The 22,920-nt window shown below is 37.8% G+C and overlaps 1 protein-coding gene across 2 annotated transcripts in view; it reads left to right on the forward strand.

Annotated features, from left to right (window-relative positions):
• The window catches only part of LOC306843336 (chromodomain-helicase-DNA-binding protein 2-like), a 37,017-nt gene that overhangs the window by 7,578 nt on the left and 6,519 nt on the right, over window positions 1–22,920 (forward strand). For both annotated transcript variants that reach the window (XM_079374751.1, XM_079374752.1), the window contains 20 exons: window positions 92–317; window positions 458–558; window positions 2,056–2,097; window positions 2,192–2,361; window positions 2,470–2,594; window positions 5,640–5,856; window positions 5,937–6,026; window positions 6,142–6,332; window positions 7,462–7,650; window positions 7,828–7,990; window positions 8,074–8,226; window positions 14,212–14,283; window positions 15,173–15,322; window positions 15,409–15,557; window positions 15,677–15,866; window positions 15,960–16,127; window positions 20,987–21,156; window positions 21,240–21,281; window positions 21,683–21,822; window positions 21,916–22,054. In XM_079374751.1, the coding sequence (XP_079230877.1) occupies window positions 92–317; window positions 458–558; window positions 2,056–2,097; window positions 2,192–2,361; window positions 2,470–2,594; window positions 5,640–5,856; window positions 5,937–6,026; window positions 6,142–6,332; window positions 7,462–7,650; window positions 7,828–7,990; window positions 8,074–8,226; window positions 14,212–14,283; window positions 15,173–15,322; window positions 15,409–15,557; window positions 15,677–15,866; window positions 15,960–16,127; window positions 20,987–21,156; window positions 21,240–21,281; window positions 21,683–21,822; window positions 21,916–22,054 (2,887 nt within the window). The remainder of the gene's footprint in view (window positions 1–91; window positions 318–457; window positions 559–2,055; window positions 2,098–2,191; window positions 2,362–2,469; window positions 2,595–5,639; window positions 5,857–5,936; window positions 6,027–6,141; window positions 6,333–7,461; window positions 7,651–7,827; window positions 7,991–8,073; window positions 8,227–14,211; window positions 14,284–15,172; window positions 15,323–15,408; window positions 15,558–15,676; window positions 15,867–15,959; window positions 16,128–20,986; window positions 21,157–21,239; window positions 21,282–21,682; window positions 21,823–21,915; window positions 22,055–22,920) is intronic.

The raw sequence follows: 22,920 nt of genomic DNA on the forward strand, positions 1-22,920 counted from the left end.
ACTTTTCTTTTTATACTTAATATTCTGTTATGCACACCAGCTATTGTGCTTGTTTATTAAAGCCCTTAATTTTTCTCCACCTTGTTTACAGCTACTGGAGCTTCCACAACTCTCTATGCTATTGAGGAAAATGGGGACCCTGGAGCAGACTTTGACCCTGAGAAAGATGAAGGGGAAACTCAGTTCCTCATCAAGTGGAAAGGGTGGTCGTACATCCACAGCACCTGGGAGAGTGTAGATTCCCTCACTCAGCAGAAAGTCAAAGGGATGAAAAAGCTGGAAAACTTCAAGAAGAAAAACGAAGAGCTTAATGCTTGGTCAGTGCTCACAGAGATGCTATATTTTAATTTTTATATGATCTCTGGAAGAAACTAGCATTTTGAAGTCGAACATGAACGCCATTTTTTTACAGACTAAAAACTGACACCAAATGTTTAAATTACAATTATGTTTTTAGGTTGAGGAAAGCATCACCTGAAGATTTAGAATATTACAACTGCCAGCAAGAACTAACCAATGACCTGAGCAAGCAATTCCTGATAGTAGAGAGAGTGATCGGTAAGTGCTGACTCGTAAGACTATCTTACCGCTGATAAACTGCTCTACAGTTCAGACGTTTGGGTTCAGTTAAGCTTTTTCAATGTCTTCTGCTTACCAAGGCTGCATTGAATTTATGTATGTTTATATATATTACTATTATGATCAATTATATGCAGTCTCGGTCAGCATAAGACACTTATTTAAAAAAAAAGTTACCAACCCCACACTTTTGAAATATAGCATCTATCCTAGCATTTGCATTTGTATGATCAAAAATACAGTAAAAACAGTAATATTATGAAATATTATTACAATTTATAATGACTATTTTATTTTATTATATTTAAAAATGTAATTTATTCCTGTGATGGCAAAGCAGAATTTTCAGCAGCCATTATGATCCTTCTGAAATCATTCTAATATGCTGATGTTGTACTCAAGAAACATTTCTTATTATTATCAATGTTAGACGGGGTGTAACATGATGTTTAGGTACATACCTCGGCTTTGACGTCACCGTTCGACATGGTTTCGCTACAGCAGGAGGAAAAAAATAGCAAAAATTGCCTTTTTTTAGTAAATTAAACAATGGTTTACTGAACAAAATGCTCTTTTTTTTTTTTTTTTTTTTTATAAATTAAATTCTAATTAATTTCTTAGGGATAAAAAAAATCTACCTCAGCCTCTGGTCTAAACTATAGTGAGCTCTTTTACATCACTATAAGGTTACAATTAATAACAAAGCCCAAACTTAAATTCAATTACTCTTTGTTTTTAACTGTAATGCAGTTTTTAAATGAACTTCTAAATTATAAAATTTTTATTTGTTTTTGAAATATAATAATTTACCCATTCAAAAAAGATTTAAGCATAAATTAAATAATTCAGACATCACTAACAGGTAAAGTAAAACGTAATGAGCATATAGCCAGCCTAGACTTATTTTCTAGCGAACTAACACTGATGACTTGCTTGAGGTAAATGAAATGCTGTGACATTTTGTTTACAAGCTGGTTTAATGATGTCTTTCCACAATTGAAACACTGATTGGGTGATTACATGAAGCATAAGATTTATTTTGCATTAAAACTTGAAGTAAAGAGGGAAGGGATGATCACGCTGACTTACGCTCTGTGGTGCCATTTAAACTGATTGAGCGATCTGTCACACCACATCAGAGCGGCAAAACAGCATTTATTGTCTGAATTTCCTTAAAAAAAAAAGTATGATTTGTTCGGTATACATGCTTACCGAACCGAAAGACCTGTACCACAAATGTTCGGTATGAATATGTATGTGTGTGTGTGTGTGTGTGTGTATATATATATATATATATATATATATGAGAGAGAGAGATTTTTTTAGGATTCTTTGAGTGATAGAAAGTTCAGCTAGATATCTTTTTTTAACATTGTAAATGTCTTTGTCACTTTTGATCAGTGTAAAGTATTATTGTCAAAAGCAAAAAAACTGTTATGATCTGTTATTCGTTTTCTTTTTCTCTCATTTAATCAGCAACAAGAACTGGGAAATCACAGCCACCTTCAGACATTCCCTGTAAGTTTGCTGATTTTGAAATTGCACTATTTCTGATCTACTTGGTCAAGAGAGATGTTTTCTACTTTAATAATTTTCTGATATGTCACAACAGCCCATAAAACCAGTTCCAGCGAGCCAGAGTATCTATGTAAGTGGATGGGGCTGCCGTATGTGGAGTGCACATGGGAGGATGGCGCATTAATCGGAAAGAAATTTCAGGCATGCGTTGATAGTTTCCAAAACCGAAATGCCTGGAAGACAGTTCCTTCCAAAGATTGTAAGGTGAGTATGAGATGGAGCTTGTGCACTACTGGAGCTTTTCTTTCTTCTTTGGGAAAAGGTGTTGAAGTTGTCATCGATTTTTTTTTATTTCTTTTGTCCAAATGGAAGGTATTGAAACAGAGGCCACGATTTGTGGCCTTGAAGAAGCAGCCTTCTTACATTGGAGATGAGGTCCTTCAACTCAGAGATTACCAGTTAGATGGAGTGAACTGGCTCGCTCACTCCTGGTGCAGGTATGTAACATACAAGTGGAGCTTTTTGTCAGTAATTTAATACTTTCTATTACTGATGAAGTACAGGCATTGGTGTTCGATTTGTCAAAATATTATTTCCGTTAGGGCTGCACGATTAATCGCATGCGATTGTCATGCGCATCTCGTCAGTAAAGCCGGTTCTTTGATTATGAACGCGATTTTGCGTGGCTTGTCAGCGAACTACGGCTCCGTGTATTAAATGGCGCTCCATCTGAAATGAGGTCATGGAGATTTACCGCTAATCAAAGAACCGGCTTTACTGATGAGATGCGCATGACAATAGCATGTGATTAATCGTGCAGCCCTAATTTCCGTGCATAAAGCCTTGAAGTATAAAAAAAACCTAAATATAGCTGCAAGCAGCGATGACGGGCCCAAGCCATCAGTGCAAACGCCACTCCGGTGGCATCAGGAAAACTGTGCCCGGGGGCACATTCATTACTAACCCTCTGGCAGTCTGGTTTTAAGGGATACAGCAATTAAAGGGTTAATCCAAACCAACAACTCTGTGAAACACACACACAGAACAAAATATAACACTTTAATAACACGCTTTCAGTTTTTAACATTAACTATATTAATTAACATGAAGGGTAAGTATATAGTATTTATTAATGTTAGTTGATATTCAAGTCTTAAACATTATTAAGATTTAAAGTTTTACGTTAACATTCGTTAATGCACTGTGAATTAACATGAACATTTTGATTAACTGACATCAACAAACCTTAATAAATGCTGTGAAAATATATTTTTCATTGGTAGTTCATACTATCAAAGAATTAACATGATGCTGTAAAAAATATATTGTTCATTGTTAGTTCATGTTAGTTAATGCATTCCCTAATGTTAACAAATGAGACCTTATTATAAAGTGTTACCTAAAGCTTCAATGATTCATAAGCATTTTTAAAGATTTTATTGATCTGTAAGCATTTGTGAAATATTTTGCCTGCATGACAGCTTAGTCTTCATCTGTGAGCTGAACTGTTTTACTGTTACATTCATGAGATGATGTAAATTCAGATGAATATCATGTCACAGGATGTCATAGGTCAGTATCAAATTAGTGTCAAATTATTATTTGCAGCACAAACATTTATAAGACGACGTGTATGTATCTTTAGACTAGTTTATGTTGTAATTAACATAATTATTAACCTAAATATATAAAATTATGTTGACAGTGCCCTACAAATTAACTGGTTCTTGGATTTTATTGTTTTTTTTATTTGTCCTTAAAACTGACAGAAAAAGATAATGCCAAGAGATTTCTTAAGCTGTTATGCAAAAATTAAAAAATAAGAAATAAATACTGATTTTTCTAGTGATTAAAGAGATGTTTAAAAGTCTCTCTCTCTCTCACCCACCTCCACCTCCTCACACTTAACACACACACTCACCCATCCCCCCAAATACATAGAGCCTTTGACATGAAACTGAACTGTAGTGGCTTGGGCCCTAAAAACAAGAGGGCCCTGTGCCTTAGTGGCTTGGGCCCTAATTAATGTGCTGCTTTATTACATTTTTAATTTATACAACTGTTTATATATACAACAATTTAACTGACTGTTTAATTACTGAAATAATTGCTTGGGAAAACCTTTAATATTAAAGGATTAGTTCACTTTTAAAAAAACTTTTACTGATAATTTACTCACCCCCATGTCATCCAAGATGTCCATGTCTTTCTTTCTTCAGTCGAAAAGAAATTAAGGTTTTTTGATGAAAACATTTCTCCATATAATGGACTTCAATGGGACCCAAACGGTTCAAGGTCCAAATGATAGTTTCAGTGCAGCTTCAAAGGGCTTTAAACGATACCAGACGATGAATAAGGGTCTTATCTAGCGAAACGATCGGTCATTTCAAAAATAAATAAAAAAGTTTAAGTTTTATAAGCACAAATGCTTGCCTTGCTCTGTTCTGTGATGCGCGTTCGCGACGTCACGTAATACGCAATTACGTGGAAAAGGTCACGGTTGACTTAGGCAGAAGTACCGAGTCAGTGTTTACAAATGTGCGGAAAGAGGACCATATACACATATTCAAATGTCTTTGTGTCAGTTTATCGTTTAAAATGCCCATTTGTGCGTATCCTGGGTGTTTTAATATTAAAAAGCCTACTGACTCGGTACTTCCTCAACCGTGACCTTTTCAACGTCATTGCGTATTACATGACGTCGCGAACGCGCATCACAGAACAGAGCAAGGCGAGCATTTGTGCTTATAAAATTTAAACTTTTTTTATTTATTTTTTAAATGACCGATCGTTTCGCTAGATAAGACCCTTATTCATCGTCTGGTATTGTTTAAAGCCCTTTGAAGCTGCACTGAAACTGTCATTTGGACCTTGAACCGTTTGGGTCCCAATGAAGTTCATTATATGGAGAAATGTTTTCATCAAAAACCTTAATTTCTTTTCGACTGAAGAAAGAAAGACATGGACATCTTGGATGACATGGGGGTGAGTAAATTATCAGCAAAAGTTTTTTAAAAGTGAACTAATCCTTTAACACATTGTAGAAACACTCCAAGGTTACATGTTATTCTGTTTTTATTTAATACAATTTAAATGTCATTACCTAATATTAATATTCAAATTTATAAAATAAGAAATCATCATTAAAAAAAGAAAACTGTATATAATATCAGTATTATTTTTTTAGTAATATTTTGATAGCTTTTAATTTTAATTGTTTTTACTTCCGTTTTAATTTTAGCTTAAGTAATTTTGTTTTTATATTTATATTACTATTATTATTTTTTCTTTCTGTATTTACTATTATTCTTTTTAGCTTTAAATTTTCATTAAATTCAGTTTTAGCACTTTAGTTGCAGAGACGTTTTTAATTAAGTTTTTTTTCTAATATTTATTATTTCAGTTTTATTATTTTGAAAAACAAAAATGATTTAAATAGTTTTAGTTAATTCGAAAAAGTAGTTAATATCAAGCTTCATATTAGTTCTTGATTTTTAATGAACCATGCATTCTTCGTCTCTGGTTTCTGTTATGTTCTGTAGGTGTAACAGTGTTATCTTGGCTGATGAAATGGGCCTGGGAAAGACCATTCAGACGATCTCCTTCCTTTCCTACCTTTTCCATCAGCACCAGCTTTATGGTCCTTTCATCCTGGTTGTACCCCTGTCAACCCTCACTTCCTGGCAGAGGGAGTTTGATACATGGGCCCCGGACATGAATGTAGTGGTGTACCTAGGAGATGTCATAAGTAGAAAGACAGTAAGTTCTAGTACTCATGCTGAGACAATCCAACCTGTTATAATAATGCTGGTTTGAGGTATAACTCTGTTTTTGACCAGATCCGGGACTATGAATGGATCCACCAGCAGACAAAAAGGATCAAGTTTAATGCACTTTTGACCACATATGAAATTCTACTGAAGGATAAGGTATGATATTCATATATCTTTGATTTAATCTTTGGTACTTGGATTGTGTGTCATAGAAATGAGTTGTTCTTCATTATTCACAAATGATTGAGTCGAGACTTGTCTGTGTGTGCAGGGAGTGCTGGGGAATATAAACTGGGCTTTCCTCGGAGTCGATGAAGCTCACCGGCTTAAGAATGATGACTCGCTGCTATATAAAACTCTGATCGACTTTCGATCCAATCACAGGCTGCTCATTACTGGGACCCCACTGCAGAATTCGCTCAAAGAGCTGTGGTCCCTTCTGCACTTTCTTATGCCTGACAAGTAGGTACTCACACTATGGCTTTGCAGGTTCATTTTTGCCATTTGGGGTCCACCAGAAAAATTGAGAGAGAAAAAAAAAAAGTCAAGAGTTAAAATGTTAATTAGACATTTAGTAAATATATTTTAGATTATGTATATTGCAAAAATGCTGTTAAAATAATTTTGTATTGAAAATGCTTGGTTAGTGTGTTGGTTAGTGTGCATCAATTAAAGCAGCGCATTAATATGGAACGGTGATTAAACTGACCTGGAACTACCTGTGCAGTTAAACAAATTTAATCAAAACCTGCCAGCCAATCAGAATCGAGTATTCAGACAGACCGTGGAATAACCACATTTAATGCATTAACTAACAATGAGCAATACATTTGTTACAGTATTGATCTTTGTTAACGTTAGTTAATTAAAAATATAACTTCATTGTCAGTCCATGTTAGTTCAGGTCCATTAAATAACATGAATAGATACAGCTTCTTGATTTTAATAATGTACTAGCAAATGTTGAAATCAACATTAACTAAGATTAATAAATGCTTTAGAAGTATTTTTCATTGTTAGTTTGTTAAGTAATGTGTAACAAGTGAAATCTTATCGTAACGAGTTACAGAAAATCTTTGGTCTTTGGTTACCAGAAAATCTTTAAAATCTTTGAATGGTAGTGTATTTTTAAATAATTAAGGTAAAGTTCACCCAAAAATAAAAATTCTGAAATCATCATCTCACCTTCTACCTGTTCCAAACCTTTATGAGTTTCTTTCTTCTGTTGAGCACAAAAGAATATATTTTGAAGAATATTGGTAACCAAACACTTGATGGTAGCTACTGACTTCCATAGTATGGAAAAAAGTACTATGGATGTCAATGGCTGCCATCAGATGTTTGGTAAATGATGACAGAATTTTTTTTATTTTTTGCTGAGTTATCCCTTTGAATTAAAATCTATTTACTTTAAGAAATAAGTACTCTGTATAGCATTATATTTAGTATGTTCTCACACAGTATAAATGGGTCTTTTAACATGAACTTATGTAGCTGCCTTTATATTTTAGTTATTAGTTAATTTTTGGGGGTCCTTGGCGTCAAAAAGTTTAAAACCCCTGTTTTTGATTTTGCCTTTGCCTCCCATTAGGTTTGAGTCCTGGGAGGATTTTGAGGATAAGCATGGTAAAGGCAGGGATAATGGTTATCAGAGCCTCCACAAAGTTCTGGAGCCATTCCTACTGCGTCGTGTCAAGAAAGATGTGGAGAAATCCCTGCCGGCTAAAGTGGAGCAAATCCTCAGAGTCGACATGTCTGCCCAGCAAAAACAGTTCTACAAGTGAGCACTGTTTTATCCGATTTCATGCCTCTTTACAATAGCTCTCTAAATCGAGTAACTCTTTGATTGAGCCAAATTTTGATTCCAGACTCTTAAGACTGCATGCAATTGGAATGCAAGTGTTCAGACAACATCTTTCCATCTCATTGCTGTTCATTTGTAATGTGACCTTTTCAGATGGATCCTAACAAGAAACTTCAAAGCCTTGTCTAAAGGCACCAGAGGCAGCTCTTCTGGCTTTTTGAACATTGTAATGGAGCTGAAGAAATGTTGTAACCATGGTTTCCTCATCAAACAACCAGAGGAGATTGAGAATGAAAAAACACAAGAGCATCTACAGGTATGACTCTCCTAGATTGGAACAGAATGATTTTGTTTTTAGGAGAACATCTTTTTTGAGGTTGTTTGTTAATGTTTGTTCAGAGCTTGGTGCGAGGCAGCGGGAAACTGGTTCTGCTGGACAAGCTTCTCACGCGTCTCAGGGAGAGAGGCAACCGCGTACTCATCTTCTCTCAGATGGTCCGAATGTTGGACATCCTTGCTGAATACCTGGCTTTGAAACGCTATCCGTTTCAGGTATGATCTGAACTGCCAAGTGTTAAATTGTTTGTATGTACAGCATCAAAGCAAACCCGTGGACCCTAATTAGAAAGATGCCTACTAGGTAAGTGCAATTGACTGGCCGACTAGTTAAAGCATTATTTAATTTGTTCTCTAATTGATTTTCCTGTGTGTCTTTGCCTGGCGTAAACATCAGTGAAAAATATTTCACCACCCTGCTGAAAAAAAACAGCATATGCTGGTTAGGTAGGTTTTGAAGCATGGATGCTGGTTTGAGCTGGTTTAAGGTGATCCTTAGCTGGTCTTGTGAAGGAGCTAGTTGCTTAGGATCAGCACATGACCAGCATCCATGCTTCAAAACCTACCTAACCAGCATATGCTGGTTTTTTCAACAAGGCACGGTGTCCTGTACCTAAATCTCACAGTGATCACTGAATGCACTGAGTGGTGCTGTGGACACGTGGTGATAAGAGATGAAGCCATGTGGCAATATTTCTATATAATGAAAAGTAATAGTAACATCTGTGGTAAAGATGAAAAGATACTTGGTCGCTTATCAGTGTTTTTTTTTGCACTTTCACTACTTGCTTTTCTGAATAAGAATGTTTTAAACTTTGTATCGGGACCATATTTGTATACTTCTATTATGCTAATGGTGGAAGTCTACTTTTCAAATTAGTTTCTCTGTATACTTGAGGTGATATATCAAGCAGTCTCCTTCCCTTTTTTAAATAGCCAATAGCGTTTTGTTTATATGACAGTTTGGACCAGAGCTGTTGAGCTTGGTAAAGCCACATTTGACAGCATATGACAGCCACAATCTCCATATTTGCTATAAAATGTAGCATTCTGTGTAGAATTCAAGTGGGCCCGATACGTTTTGTTGTCTGCGCCGATTCACGCATATGATCTGCTCCTTGCTATCGTGTCTCTGGACCAGAGCAGACTGTGTGTGCTGTGCAGTGGTTTGCGTGACAGCGCAAAACAATAGGTTACTTGCGTAACCGTGGTTCTCTGATAGCATACGTTTCGGTGTCTCACTATGGGATACGCCCCTTCCGCGTATTCCTCAGAAGCCCTATTACATTACACCAGCCCCAATTGGCTGGCAGACATGACGTCGTGTCTGGGAGTGGCCTCCCCACCCCTCAGTATAAAAGGAGCGACACAACGTCATTACGACATTCAAAACAAGCACACCTCTTCCTCGCTTCGCATAGCAAGGAGGGTGATCTGGTGAGACACCTCATTTAATGCTATCAGAGAACCAGGGTTACGCAAGTAACCTATTGTTCTCTTTCAAGCATACGTTTCGGTGTCTCACTATGGGATATCCTAACTCCCATATTGCCAGATAGCCTGCCTCGAAGTCTCCTGCCAACCACAAACACTACATCCGGGGCTGAACGAGTCATGACTCGTGACTCTCATTCCTATGCTCAATACTGCATGTGCTAAAGTCTGAGCTGTAACATCCAGTTTATAGAACCTTGGAAATGTATGCGGTGAGGACCAACTCGCCGCTTCGCAAATATCCTGTAACGTGACTCCTTTAAATAGAGCCCAGGAAGTTGACACTCCCCTTGTTGAGTGTGCACGTAAACCAGGTGGGGACACAAGACCCTTACTGTAATATGCCAACGAAATCACCTCCACTATCCAGTGCGATAAACACTGCTTAGTAATCGGCTTCCCCGTACGAGGTTTCATCCAAGATACGAACAGCTGATCACTCTCCCTGAACCCTCTGGTTCTTCTTGTATAAATGCGTAAAGCACGCACTGGACACAATGCATTTAACTTCTGCTGTTCTGATGAAGCAAAAGGTGGTGGATAGAAGGCTCTTAACTCGAGGAATGATAGCCTTAACTATTTTGGGCATGAATGCAGGATTTGGTTTCAGAACTACCCCTGCATCCCAAGACATAAACTGCAAACACGCTGAAGGCACTGAAAGCACATGAATCTCGCTTACGCGCTTTGTCGAAGCTAAAGCTAACAGCAGTACTGTCTTAAATGACAATATTTTGAAATCAACCTTATCCAGCGGCTCAAATGGAGACATGGAAAGAGCATCTAGCACCAATCCCAAATCTTATGAGGGGGGAAAAGCGGTTTTGAAACTGGCAAAATGCGGCGCGCACTTTTCATGAACCTGTATACCAAAGGATGCTGCCCCACAGTTTTGTTATCAAAACCAATGTGACAAGCAGATATAGCAGCCAGAAACACTTATGGTTGAAAATGCCTTCCCTTGGTCTATCAAATCCTGAAGAAATGATAGAACGACTGCCACTGAACACTGAAAGGGAATCTCATGTTTAGTTGCGCACCAGCGCTTAAACACGTATATGCTCCAAATCTGTTGACCACTTCCCTGTTCAATTTCCATTCCCCGTAGAGGGGATTGCACCCTGGACAGCAGATCTGCACCCTGGTTTATAACTCCCTGTACGTGTGTCGCTCTCAGGGATAAAAGATTGGCATTGCTCCATAAAATCAGTTTGTGTGCTAACTTGTGCAAAGGAAGTGATCTGAGACCTCCCTGTCGGTTTATGTAAGCCACAACTGTAATGTTGTCCGTTCTCATGAGAACATGATGCCCTTTGAGAAAAGGAAGAAAATGCTTCAACGTCAGAAAAACCAAATAGTTTATGTGAAGATTGGTTAGATGTCCCATCTTCCATTCACTATCCTGCCCTCGTGAATGCCCCCCCAACCGGACAATGACGCATCCGATCATGAACAGTCTGCCTAAGGGAATAACTATCAGAGCTGAGGCCATCAGTCCTAATAGTCTGAGGCATGTGCGAAAGGAAACACTGTTTTCCCTCTGAAAATCGGTCATGCAACGAGTGAATTTTCTCACCTTGTCTTCCGACAGTCGCGCTCTGAATGTCACTGAGTTCAGTGACAGACCCAGATATGTTAGACTGTGTGGGAATTAAAACACTCTTTTCGATGTTTAATTTCAACCCCAGTTTCTGTATGTTCTAGAAGCATAACTGTGTGTTCTCTCGCTTCTTGCTCTGACCGAGCGGTCACCAGCCAGTCGTCTATGTAAGTAGCGAGACGAATGCCCTTCTCCCTGAGCGGAGTCAGTGTCGCTTCTGTACATTTTCCCCGCACCTGAGAATGTCCCTAATACCCAGGGGGACTGTGTGCATTCTCGCCAACTGTTTATTCGCAGTGTTCAGGCGCCATCGTGTGGCTGAGTCGTGAATGAGTTTGTTGTCTGTACCGCACATGCGAGGGCATTTAGCGCTTGGACAGATTTTAAGTGTCTCATCACGTCAGTTAACATGTTTTGCAGCGTTCTGGGAATACAGTGAAAACTTTGAGTTTTGAACATGAAAAGTTCTTGTGACTAGTGGGCGAGTGTACACCACTACTCCATCTCTCGTCCTTTTCGTTGCTCTGTTTCCCTTGGCCCAACCGGGCTCTATTTTCCCCACAGAACATCTGGGTACTTCGAAACTCGTCCCTTGTTGAACGCTGAACATCTGAGGGTCGTGAGCTTGCGAACAGGTGGGCTTGTCTGCTCCTTTCCCCGGGGAAGACCCCCATCAAACTGCCGCCTTCCTTCTCCTCGCTCCCTGAGGATGGGAGTGAGGATGAGGTTGAGGAGCTGGCTGGACCACCTGAGCTGTTGCAAGCGGATAGTTCTTCCTAGGCCAGGCAGTTCTCTGTTCCGGGACTCCGCTGTGACCCGCTGCATTCACGTTCGGTCTCTGCAGTTGAGGAATGCGATAGCTGGGTGGTGCGCGGGGCCGTAACTTGTGCGAAAGTCTGCCGAGGTGGCGGAGGGGATGCAGTCTGTGCCTTCCTAGGCATACAAAATGCCCTCTGAGACCACTGGGGCATCCAGGATGGCTTCTTTTTCCCTGTCAGAGAGAGTTAAGCCAACGTCCTCTCTATTGAATGACCATTGTGGCCATGGCCTTGCCCACGGCTTGAACCGTGCACCTCTGAAGACGTAGAGAAAGATCTGTAACAACACAGATCTCTTCCCAGTGCGTCTGACCTGGCCTGGTCGATACTTCGTCCTGCAATTGCGCTTGGTACGCAGTCAGCATAGAGGTTGCGTTCAGAGCCCTGACAGGGAGAGCAATTTCTTTATAAGCGCGTTCCGTCATGCTCAACTGGAAATGGTCCGCTTTGGATGGCAACATCGGATTTGCAGCCGCCGCATGCTTTGGGTGCAAGTGCACGGCAACTGATTGCTCCATGGGGGGCATTCAGAGAAGTCCTGCCTTCTCCATTCCCTCCACATCGAGAGCGGATCCTCCCTGCACGGGTAACTTACTAGTGAACGGTTTGTCCTTCCAGGTCACCTTGCAATTGGCTGGAATGCAAAATTGAAGGAGTCTGGCGAAAAACGGCGTGGTGGCCAGTTGTTTGTCCAAGACTTCGTTAAGGCTTCTGGTGTGAAGTGAGAAGAGGTTTTTGAATGTCGTAATGACGTTGTGCCGCTCCTTTTATACTGAGGGGTGGGGAGGCCACTCCCAGACACGACGTCATGTCTGCCAGCCAATTGGGGCTGGCGTAATGTAATTACCCATAGTGAGACACCGAAACGAATGAGAACCAGACTTCTTTTGCCCCAATGGAAAGCATATTTACACTGTCTGAATTGTTCCCTATCCTCTGTATAGTGTACTACATGCAATTCACTGTATAGAAAATACTAATTATGTGAACAAGTGACGATTTCAGCCGCAGCCTCAGTGTTTATTTATACTGTAGGGGGCGGGATACTTCGGATTCTAAAGAGCATTTGATTGAACAAAGTTTGATGAGAAGCTGAAGTGCAGGGTGATGTCATCAAAATCGTTGATCCATATTGGCAGAAGTGAGAGACTATAAGTTTTGAATGTTTAAATCTTGTAACTACGAATTGTGTCATTGTTTTAGAGCACACTAGATTCTAGATAATCTTAAGGTTAACATATTCATACTAAAAGCAAAAAACTTCAGTTTTAATTTTATGGGGACTTTAAACTTTTTATTTTTTTAATCGTTAGATTTCAGTATCTAAGAGAGCTTTAAGTATCCGAAAGTTTACTGATAATCATAGTTATGGGTTTTTTTTATTTTTTCCTCAGCATCATTGTCAATTGATTAGCCTATTACTGATGAGATCACAGCTAATAGGCTGCATTCATACTAATGCACAGATCTATTTTGACATATCGGATGTTTTGTCCTGTTCTGAAAACAACTGATTGTTTACATAAGTTTCATAAAAGTATTCGAAGATTCAAGTGCATTTAAATGCAGTCGCGAGCTTCAGGACAAACAGACACAAAGCACACGTGTCAGTACATGAGTTTCATGCATCTAATACTTATCTGCAAGCTCAGATTTAAAAATAGAGAGTACATTTTTAATACTCGCGTGACAAGAGCCTATGCAAATGACACCAGTAGGCTATAATCGATTTATGGTCTATTGCTCCATTGATGCAATAATTAATTTTGATACCCCTAATGAAAACCATTATCAGCAATGTGACATTTCTGAATAAAACAAAATACATTGCATGCATAAGTTCTGTTTAATTTGCATTTGAATTCTTTTAAGAAATGGATTACCATATTTTCCACAACCCGAGTCCAAAATGTGGTACTTGTTTTTGTGTACTACGGAGTACTCGATTACAAAAGTATGCGAATGAACAAGTGTCCTTGTACAGTTGACTCGGGTGATTTAGGGAATCATGTGTCAGGCTTGCAGTACGTCTGCTCAGACAGCAAGTTCCCTGAGCCTATTTTTATCACTCGGTTATTTTTTTGATCGGTGCAGCTTAGAGCATTAGCGCAGCTTGCGTCCTAATGTTGTTTTGGTCTGGCAAAACATCTTCAGTGTCGTCATAATTTTGTGGTGACTTATGGGGGTTTTAGGATTTTATGAGTGTATATCTAGCTGAGGTGCCTTAGTTTGGTCAAAGTGCCACGCTTGACATTCGTTAACCGCGTCTGTGTTTTCTCTCATGTTCAGCGGTTGGACGGCTCCATCAAGGGAGAGCTCAGAAAACAAGCACTGGACCACTTTAATGCAGAAGGCTCTGAGGTAAGATCCTAAACTATGGCATGCGTGTTTGTTTTGTTTGGGCAGAGCTGCACTGTTTGGAGACATTTGCTATGGTTGTGATGTTCCAGTCGCTCTCTGCGTCAGAGCTCAGTTGACAAGGCACTTGACTGGTTCTGAGAATGCTTGATCTATGGGAAATACAGGCCTCATACAGGAAAATCATAAAGGGTCAAAACAGTTCTGTCAGATTGAAACAAGGCCCATATGTGTTCAAAAAATCTACAGTAAACTGTACCGTATATACAACATTGTTTTATTATGTTTCATAAGTTTGTGAAATGATGTTCTACAAAATATGTATTTAAGTGATGTAAATTCTGCACCGATAGCATCACCAAAAATAGGCAAAAAATTATTTTCTAACAAGTAATATAACTTAAAATATACAGTATATGCAATATATTGATGTTTGAGGTTGCATAAGGTTGATTTGTATTTAAGTAGTGATGCAACATCTGCGCCACTAGTGTCACCAAAAATCATGAAGCAGAATAATTTTCTAACACATAATGTAACTCCTACAATAGAATAAAAAGTATACTGTATACAGTACATTTGTTTTAAGCACTGCCTTTAAGGTTAATTGATCCATAAGGCTAATTGATCTTTCATATAATATTGATTTTTAACTTCTGTGCTACTAATGTCACCAATAATGTGCCAATAATGTAAAACCACAAAGCAAAATAATGGTTTCCTAACAATCACTCCACCTGCCTGCTGTTGCTCAGACAAACTGATTTATACCGTTGCATAGGCTATTATCAAGTTTTTATGCATATTAACTTGGAATAGGATAAATAGATTTAAGCAATCATCACAAGGCTTGCAGTTGGCTCTTGTTCTCACTGTCTGCGGTCTTTAACAGGACTTCTGTTTCCTGCTGTCCACCCGAGCTGGAGGGCTTGGGATTAACCTGGCCTCTGCCGACACAGTGGTTATCTTTGACTCAGACTGGAACCCACAAAATGATCTTCAAGCCCAGGCCAGAGCCCACAGGATTGGCCAGAAAAAGCAAGTAAGTAGATCACAAATCTTTGACCTAATGTTCAGACGTAGCATATGTAGGCTGCAATTAAATTTATTTTGGGGTTCTTTGCATAGGTGAATATCTATCGTCTGGTTACAAAAGGCACAGTGGAGGAAGACATTATTGAAAGAGCCAAAAAGAAGATGGTACTAGACCATCTTGTGATTCAGAGAATGGACACCACTGGGCGAACTGTACTGGATAACAACTCAGGAAATTCAAAGTGAGAACCTTGTATATTAAGTAGAAAAAAAAATACATTTATCTTATCAGAATGTTTTTTTTTAAGCATGTATTGAACATATAACACATAATGCATGCCTGTGTTTTGGCCACCTCCAGTTCAAACCCCTTCAGTAAAGAAGAATTGACAGCAATCTTGAAGTTTGGAGCAGAGGATCTGTTTAAGGAACCTGAGGGGGAGGAATCAGAGCCACAGGAAATGGACATTGATGAGATCTTGCGGCTTGCTGAAACCAGAGAGAGCGATCAAGGATCTAGTGCTACAGATGAGCTTCTGTCACAGTTTAAGGTACTCAAGAGTCTATTAAAACTTGTAATGTTAAGTAGCATATTTTCTCCTGAGCCTTGGCCCAGCATGAGCTGTGTGTTTTCCTTCTGATAGGTTGCTAACTTCACCATGGATGAAAGCAAACCAGATCTTGAGGAGAAGCCTATACGCGACTGGGATGATATAATTCCAGAAGAGCAGTGGCGGAAGGTGGAGGAAGAGCAGAAGCAGAAGGAGATGGAAGACATCTACATGCTACCCAGAAGCAGATCTAAAAAGAGGGTAAGGAGGTGCTTCTACTGCCTGTATTTTCATTAGTGGTCGACCGATTGGTTTTTTTGACATCCAATGCCGATTAGGGCTGTTAAAATGGCTGAAAAACTAAATTTGAACTTTGTACTAAAATATTATCAATATTCGTATTATATAGGGGTGTCAAAATTAATCGTTGCTTCGATGCATCGCGATGCGGACGTAAATGATTCTGCATCGATGCAGTAATGGACCATAATCGATTAGCCTATGACATCATTCGCATTCTCGCTTGTCGCGCGAGTGTTAAAATGCACTCTCTGGATAATAATAATGGATAATGACTTAGTAACGAGTTACACCCAACACTGGTCCTGAAGCTCGCAGCTGCGGTTAAATGCACTGCATTATGATACGAAATTGATGTAAACAGTCAGTTTTCAGAACAGGACAAAACATCTGATATGCAGAAATAGATCTGTGCATTAGTGTGAGTGCAGTCTATTAAAGCTGTCAGTGTCTATGATCTCATCAGTAATAATCAAATGGCAATAATGCTGAGGAATCTGTAAAACTTGTGATACTTAAAGCGCTCCCAGATACTGAAAGTGTTTTTTGTTCATCACTTGTAATCATCTTTTCCCCCTTTATTACTTTATATTTGCTTGTATGTTTTGAAGCTATATTTACTTTTATAGCAAAATATTACTAATGCACATTTCTTCAAAGCAATAAAATAACACTACTATCTCTGAAAAAAGTGCATAATGTTTAAATTTGTTTATAAACCATATATAATTAAGTTGCTTAAACAAAACCGCATCATGTATGCATGTATAGTTTAATACAAAGGACCGCAAACCAATCACAAAGTGTACTTTTTCATTTAAAAGCATGAGATGCAGTGGGATGAGGAAAAAACGCCATAAAGTCTCGAGACGTGTTTTTTTAAAAGTTGAACTTGCATTAATTTTACATGGCTTTCTATACATGCAGCTCTCTTGTGCGAGACGCGAATGCAACAGTGATAGATGTCCCTCTAGAAAATGCTATAAATATGCATTCTGTGTGAACGGCTTGGTTTCGGTTTTGATGTAAACAACATCATCTCCGCATTGATGTTCCCTTTTTCCGCAATATTTTGAATGAAAAACGTAGCCGCACCCAGAGACTTGTGACTTGCTTGACTTGACCTTCATGACTCGGCATGACTTGACTTTATAACAACTCTATTAAAAATCATTGCGACATGATTTGGTAAACAAAACGCAAGCCAGTGAACCAGCGGCAGAAGTGATCAGAGTCTGCGCAGTTCACGACACTGCACGAGCACAGGAACACATCGCGCCAAATACAGGGAGCAAGAGAATCTCCCGAGATGTTTGGATTAACACTTCGAAACGGTATGCATTTGCAAAACCAGGATGTCACCACTTCATAAAGGAATGGTATGTAAGCTTGTTCGTTAGTTGAAAACAGCATTGGTCTTAAAATTCATCTTAGGTCTGTCATTAAATTAAAGTGATTATAAATTATTAATCTCGTGTTTGTAATTAATGACATCAAACTTTAATTCCGCTGGCGTTTGCCTCTCAAAACAGTGCTTTAGTGTCAAGAATCCCTCTTTGTAAATCAATATATGGAATTGTACCACGGTAATCACAGTGTTTTATCGATTAGTGATATTTCTCTTGAACCCAAAATCTAAGACATGTTGTCAAAATGGCCCTAGTATGAGTTTTTATATTTATAACATACGATATTTAGTAATATTTTCAGCGCGTCTACCAACAGTTCCGTTCAGCCCACAGCTAGAGTTATGCGCATCTCCAAGCAACACACTGAATACTGAACGAATTCAGGGATTTGAACGAATCGGTTGAGTGATTCAGTGGCCCATTCTTGCTTGTTCATGAATGAATCAGTTCAATGAACGCTTGAGTGATAAAGCAGCCACCACTTACTGACAGCATTAATGTCATAGAGTAGGTCTATCATTTAATTTCATATTTCTATATTCAATTGTTTTATAATTTTTTCCTCCAACAGAACAAACAGAAAACAAAAACAAAACAAAAAGCTTAGGAAGACCATGCACAGCTGTCAACTCAGTTCTTAAGATAAAATGTTAAGAAACAAACATTATAAGCAATAGGCTTCTTGTGTTGAGTCATGCAAAGTGAAAGAAATGGACCAAAAATTTTCAACGGATATAGACACCCTATTTGGACTATTTTATTTCTGATATAAGGGGTGATTTGTAGTCAGCATATTATTTTAAATTGAATAGCATGTTTTGTTGCACATTGAAATTTTTAGCATGCTCCCAGAGTCATCGCTTGAGATATTTAGTGCAAAATCTTTTTCAAACATCTGTTAAATATTATCTGTGTCTCCTAGGATGGTCAAACACAATATAACATAAATATGAGAGACATATTTTTAATCTTGTATTTTTATCAATATTTTCTCAATTACAGACTTATCGGTATACAAAGTAGTATTTTGCTTATTTTCAAAATGTTATATTTAAAACATTATTATTTGAAATGTATAATTAAAAAAGTTAATTTCTGAGGAAAAATTAATAAGGTCGTGTGACAAATATATGACAATATGACAATACGTCACGACTTTATATGTGTTCCTGTTTGATACTGTGACTCGACTTGACTTGCTTGAGACGAGCCACTGACTTGACTTGACTTGCTTGATTTGTTTGTACTGTGACTTGAGACTTGATGGTAGGGACTCGAGACTTGCTTGAGACTTCAACATGTGTGACTTGCCCCCATCTCTGGCAGCGCCACATCTAGTGGGTTCAACTGGATAGGCTAAAAAAAAAACATAAAAATGCAACGACACTTATAACGTCATCGCATCTTGTGTGCCACTGATAAGGCTGCCTGACACACACCTAAAATTTGAATGCAACGTTTTCGAATATGGATTTTTATTTTAAATTCGACAAAATAAAAAATCAATTTGACAGCCCTAATGCCGATATCTTGGAAAGCAGGGTGGCCAATATAAAGCTGATATTTATTTTAATTGATGTTTAATTCAATGATTTGAAAATGGGTTAAAAAAATAAATGTGTAAAATAAACATACTTATTATTTAATGACAAAGTATTTTTCACAAATAAATGAATACTTAATAAAAATATAATTAAAAATGAAGTAAACACTGTAAACAAAAGGGCACTGTGGGGTATTTTGTGAAGTTTGTGTGCATTAGGAATCATATTTTTTCAAATAAAGCCAAGGTAACACTCATTTGACATATAGCACACAGTGAAAATGACATGAATATGGCAGTGGGCAAACGGATAAAAAGCGCAGCATAGTTTAAAATCATGAGTTTAAAGTTTGTCGATTACGCATCTCCAGTGAAGCTGAACTCTCCCCCTGTTCGTATTCAATTCACACATATATAAATGCGTATTTGCAGAATGCTGACGGCAAACAAGGAAGTATAATGTTTGCCTCTCTATTAGTAATAATATAAAAGCAATTGTTATAATACTTATTTATATACATTTTAATTCCTTTGTTTAACAGTTCTATCTGATTATTAGACAGACTTCTATCCGTATTAGACAGAACTGCTAAACAACGACAGCGAACAAGAGGGAGAATGTGAGCACTGTGTGTGCAGGTGCTGCTGTTCTCAGCACGTCAAAATAAAAGTCCCACCTTGAACACATTGGCCAAACACAAAAACTTATCGGCCAATGCCGATATTTGAAAAATACCAAATATCGGCCTTGGCGATATATCGGTCGACCACTAATCTTCATGTACTGTCAAGGCTTGTGCCAGCTCAAATTGAGTAAATTGGGTATTATTTTACAGAATCCACAGTAGTAGAGTATATGGGTGTTATCTAAATTAAATTAAAAAGGTGCAAAATTTTATCAAAAATACAAATCTGAAATATTTGGACTGACATACTTTTCCTGACAATTCAGCACATACAAACACACTAATTGTTTATTAATTCCCAGTATCTTACTGTAATGCGCAAAAATAATTATTCTCATCTCAATTTTTCTGTTTACAACAGTGTCTTGAAGAAAAGGTCTAAAAATCCCTGTTTCCAGGAAAATATTAATCAGCTCAACTGTTTTCAAAAATATTGAAATGTAAAACATTTATTTGACATTTCAGAATATTTTTGTTTTACTATATTTTGGATCTAATAAATGCAGTCTTGTTGAGCCAAAGAGACTTATTTCAAAAATGTAAAAACAAAAAAAAGGCTAAATCTGTATACAATTTTTATTTTTTTTGCTGTTGTTTTTTTGATTTTGGGTGAAACATGACCTGTACATATCTTACTCGAGGCGTAAAAGAGTTTTCAGCTCTGTAAACAGATATGATTCACTTATAAGCATGCATTTATACTATACGCGTGTATCAGTAATATAAATGTACATAACATACAGTCGTGTGAAGTGCTCCCTGTGGCTTTTCAGCACTTTTATCCTCTCCTTGAGCTGGATCCATAATATCTTGCACAGGCTGTAATGACTCATTAGATTTTATAGCCACACGCTGCATTCCCATGTGATGGCAGCACATGTTGAAGTATGCAGCATCGTAGCTTTTGGAAATGAGTCATTAAGTTTTACAGCGCAGTGGGCTCCCCGGCGATAAGGCCGTGTGTGTGTTTGCAGCCACATGCTCATTACTCTTGCTTTACGGAAGAGATGATTCAATCCAGAGCAGAACAGAGGCGTCCACAAAATATTCAGTGAAATCACTGTTTTAATATTCCTAAAAATGGATTTGTTCATCTATGCATGGAGAGAATGCAAGAAAAATACATTCTGCAAAGATATGTCCATAGTGCAGTTTGTAAAAGCTGTTTTGTGATGATTTTAGGCACAGGCCAATGACAGCGACAGTGACGTGGGATCCAAACTGAAGCACAGATCCTCTGCCTCAGACAGTGAAACGGATGATAGTGAGGATGATAAACGGCCCAAGCGAAGAGGCAGGCCGAGAGCTCGCAAAAACAATGTGGAGGGATTTACTGACGGAGAGATCCGCAGGTAATATAACTTAACATCCACTTAATAATTTAAGAGGGCTTTGCTGTAAACATTTCATTTACTTAATCGTCTATTTATTATAGGTTTATAAAAGCATACAAGAAATTTGGAGCTCCGCTTGAGAGGTAAGAAATTACAATTTTTGGGTGAACCGTGTCTTTAATAAATTAATGTTTTTAGTTCTCTTTAATGATGTAGTCCAGTGAGAAGCAGTACTGAAAAATGATATTTTATTGTTATTTATATATTATATTTATTCATATTTTGATTTATATTTCATTGCTATATATTTTTTTTTATTTTATTTAGCTTTCGTTTACTTTTATTTCAGTTTTAGTTTTTAGTACTTCAACTTAAAATTTAAACAGAAATTAGAATTGTTGACCTGTTTGTTTTTCATCTAATATTTATATTTTAATTCAGCTTTATTTCAATTAACATTAATTTAATAGTTTTTTTTAATTAACAGCAACAACATGTAGTCCAATTAAAAGTAGTACTGAACTGGATATGGTGTTTTCTATAGGTTGGAGGCGATTGCCCGTGACTCTGAGCTGGTGGATAAGTCCATTGCAGACCTGAAGCGACTGGGGGAACTGGTGCACAACACCTGTGTTACTGCAGTGCAGGAGCATGAGGAGCTCATGAAAGAAAATCCTGTGGAAGGTGTGTGTTAATGTTAATAGCAGTACTGAGTAAAAAGAGTGATTCATTTTATTTTTTAATCATCTTTTAATTTGTATTTTTTCTTTGTTGCAGCTAAAGGCCCGGGGAAAAGACGAGGCATTAACATAAAGATTTCTGGAGTTCAGGTCAATGCTAAGTCTATTATCCAGCACAAAGAGGAGTTTGAACCACTACATAAAGCTGTGCCTTCAAATCCTGCTGAAAGGAACAAGTGAGTCCAAATTAAAGCTATATTATAGATTATTTTTCATAATAAAGTACATAGTTGAGTTGCTACAGACACAAAATGTAGTGTGTCTAACCGTTGCAAGCACTCTCTGGGTGGAGATTTAATCAAGCCACTTGAATATGATTTGATGGGTTTATTGGGGAACTTCAGTCCAAATAGATATCCATTCCAGGGTGGTGCACCATTCAAAACTGATTTGAGTGTCTTTTAAACCCCAGCTCAATTGAGGCTATTGAATTTAGGTAGAAAACAGAATCCAATTTAAGGAAGTGGAATTAGAAAAAAAAAATCTGATAATTGTACTATATGTAGATTTAACACTAGAACCGCCACGGGGTAAATTTTACCCGTGGCTGTTTTTCAAATGTACATAACAGATTTTCAACAAAACATTCAAGTCTCCCTGTCATTGACTTTTACTAAAATTATGTAATTTACAATCCAATGTTGTTAAAAATCAATTGGATAAAACCAGATCAAAAAGCGGAGCATTTATACCTATAAGCGCCGCGCGGATCAAATTTTCCCTGATATATAATACATGTATTTTCGCGGTGTCATATGCTTGCCGCTTATGTTTTAACATCGTAGATTTCTAGGCAACGCCTTTCACTCACTGATTTAGCGGTTATCAGTTTCATAAATAAACAGCCTTCTTTTAGTCATTTTTACTTTATGGAAGGTAGGTATTAGAAACACTAAATGCCATGAGTGATGGAGAGTCTGATGGTTAGGTTATGCGTCTGGGTCGGCTTAGCATCTGATGGCTCATCTGACAGTGATCCAGACATCATATTTAGATGTTTTAGCCTAATGTTACTCATAATTGGTCAAACTTTGGTTTTATC

Source organism: Barbus barbus (genome assembly GCF_936440315.1).
Source record: "Barbus barbus genome assembly, chromosome: 23".
NCBI lineage: Eukaryota > Metazoa > Chordata > Actinopteri > Cypriniformes > Cyprinidae > Barbus > Barbus barbus.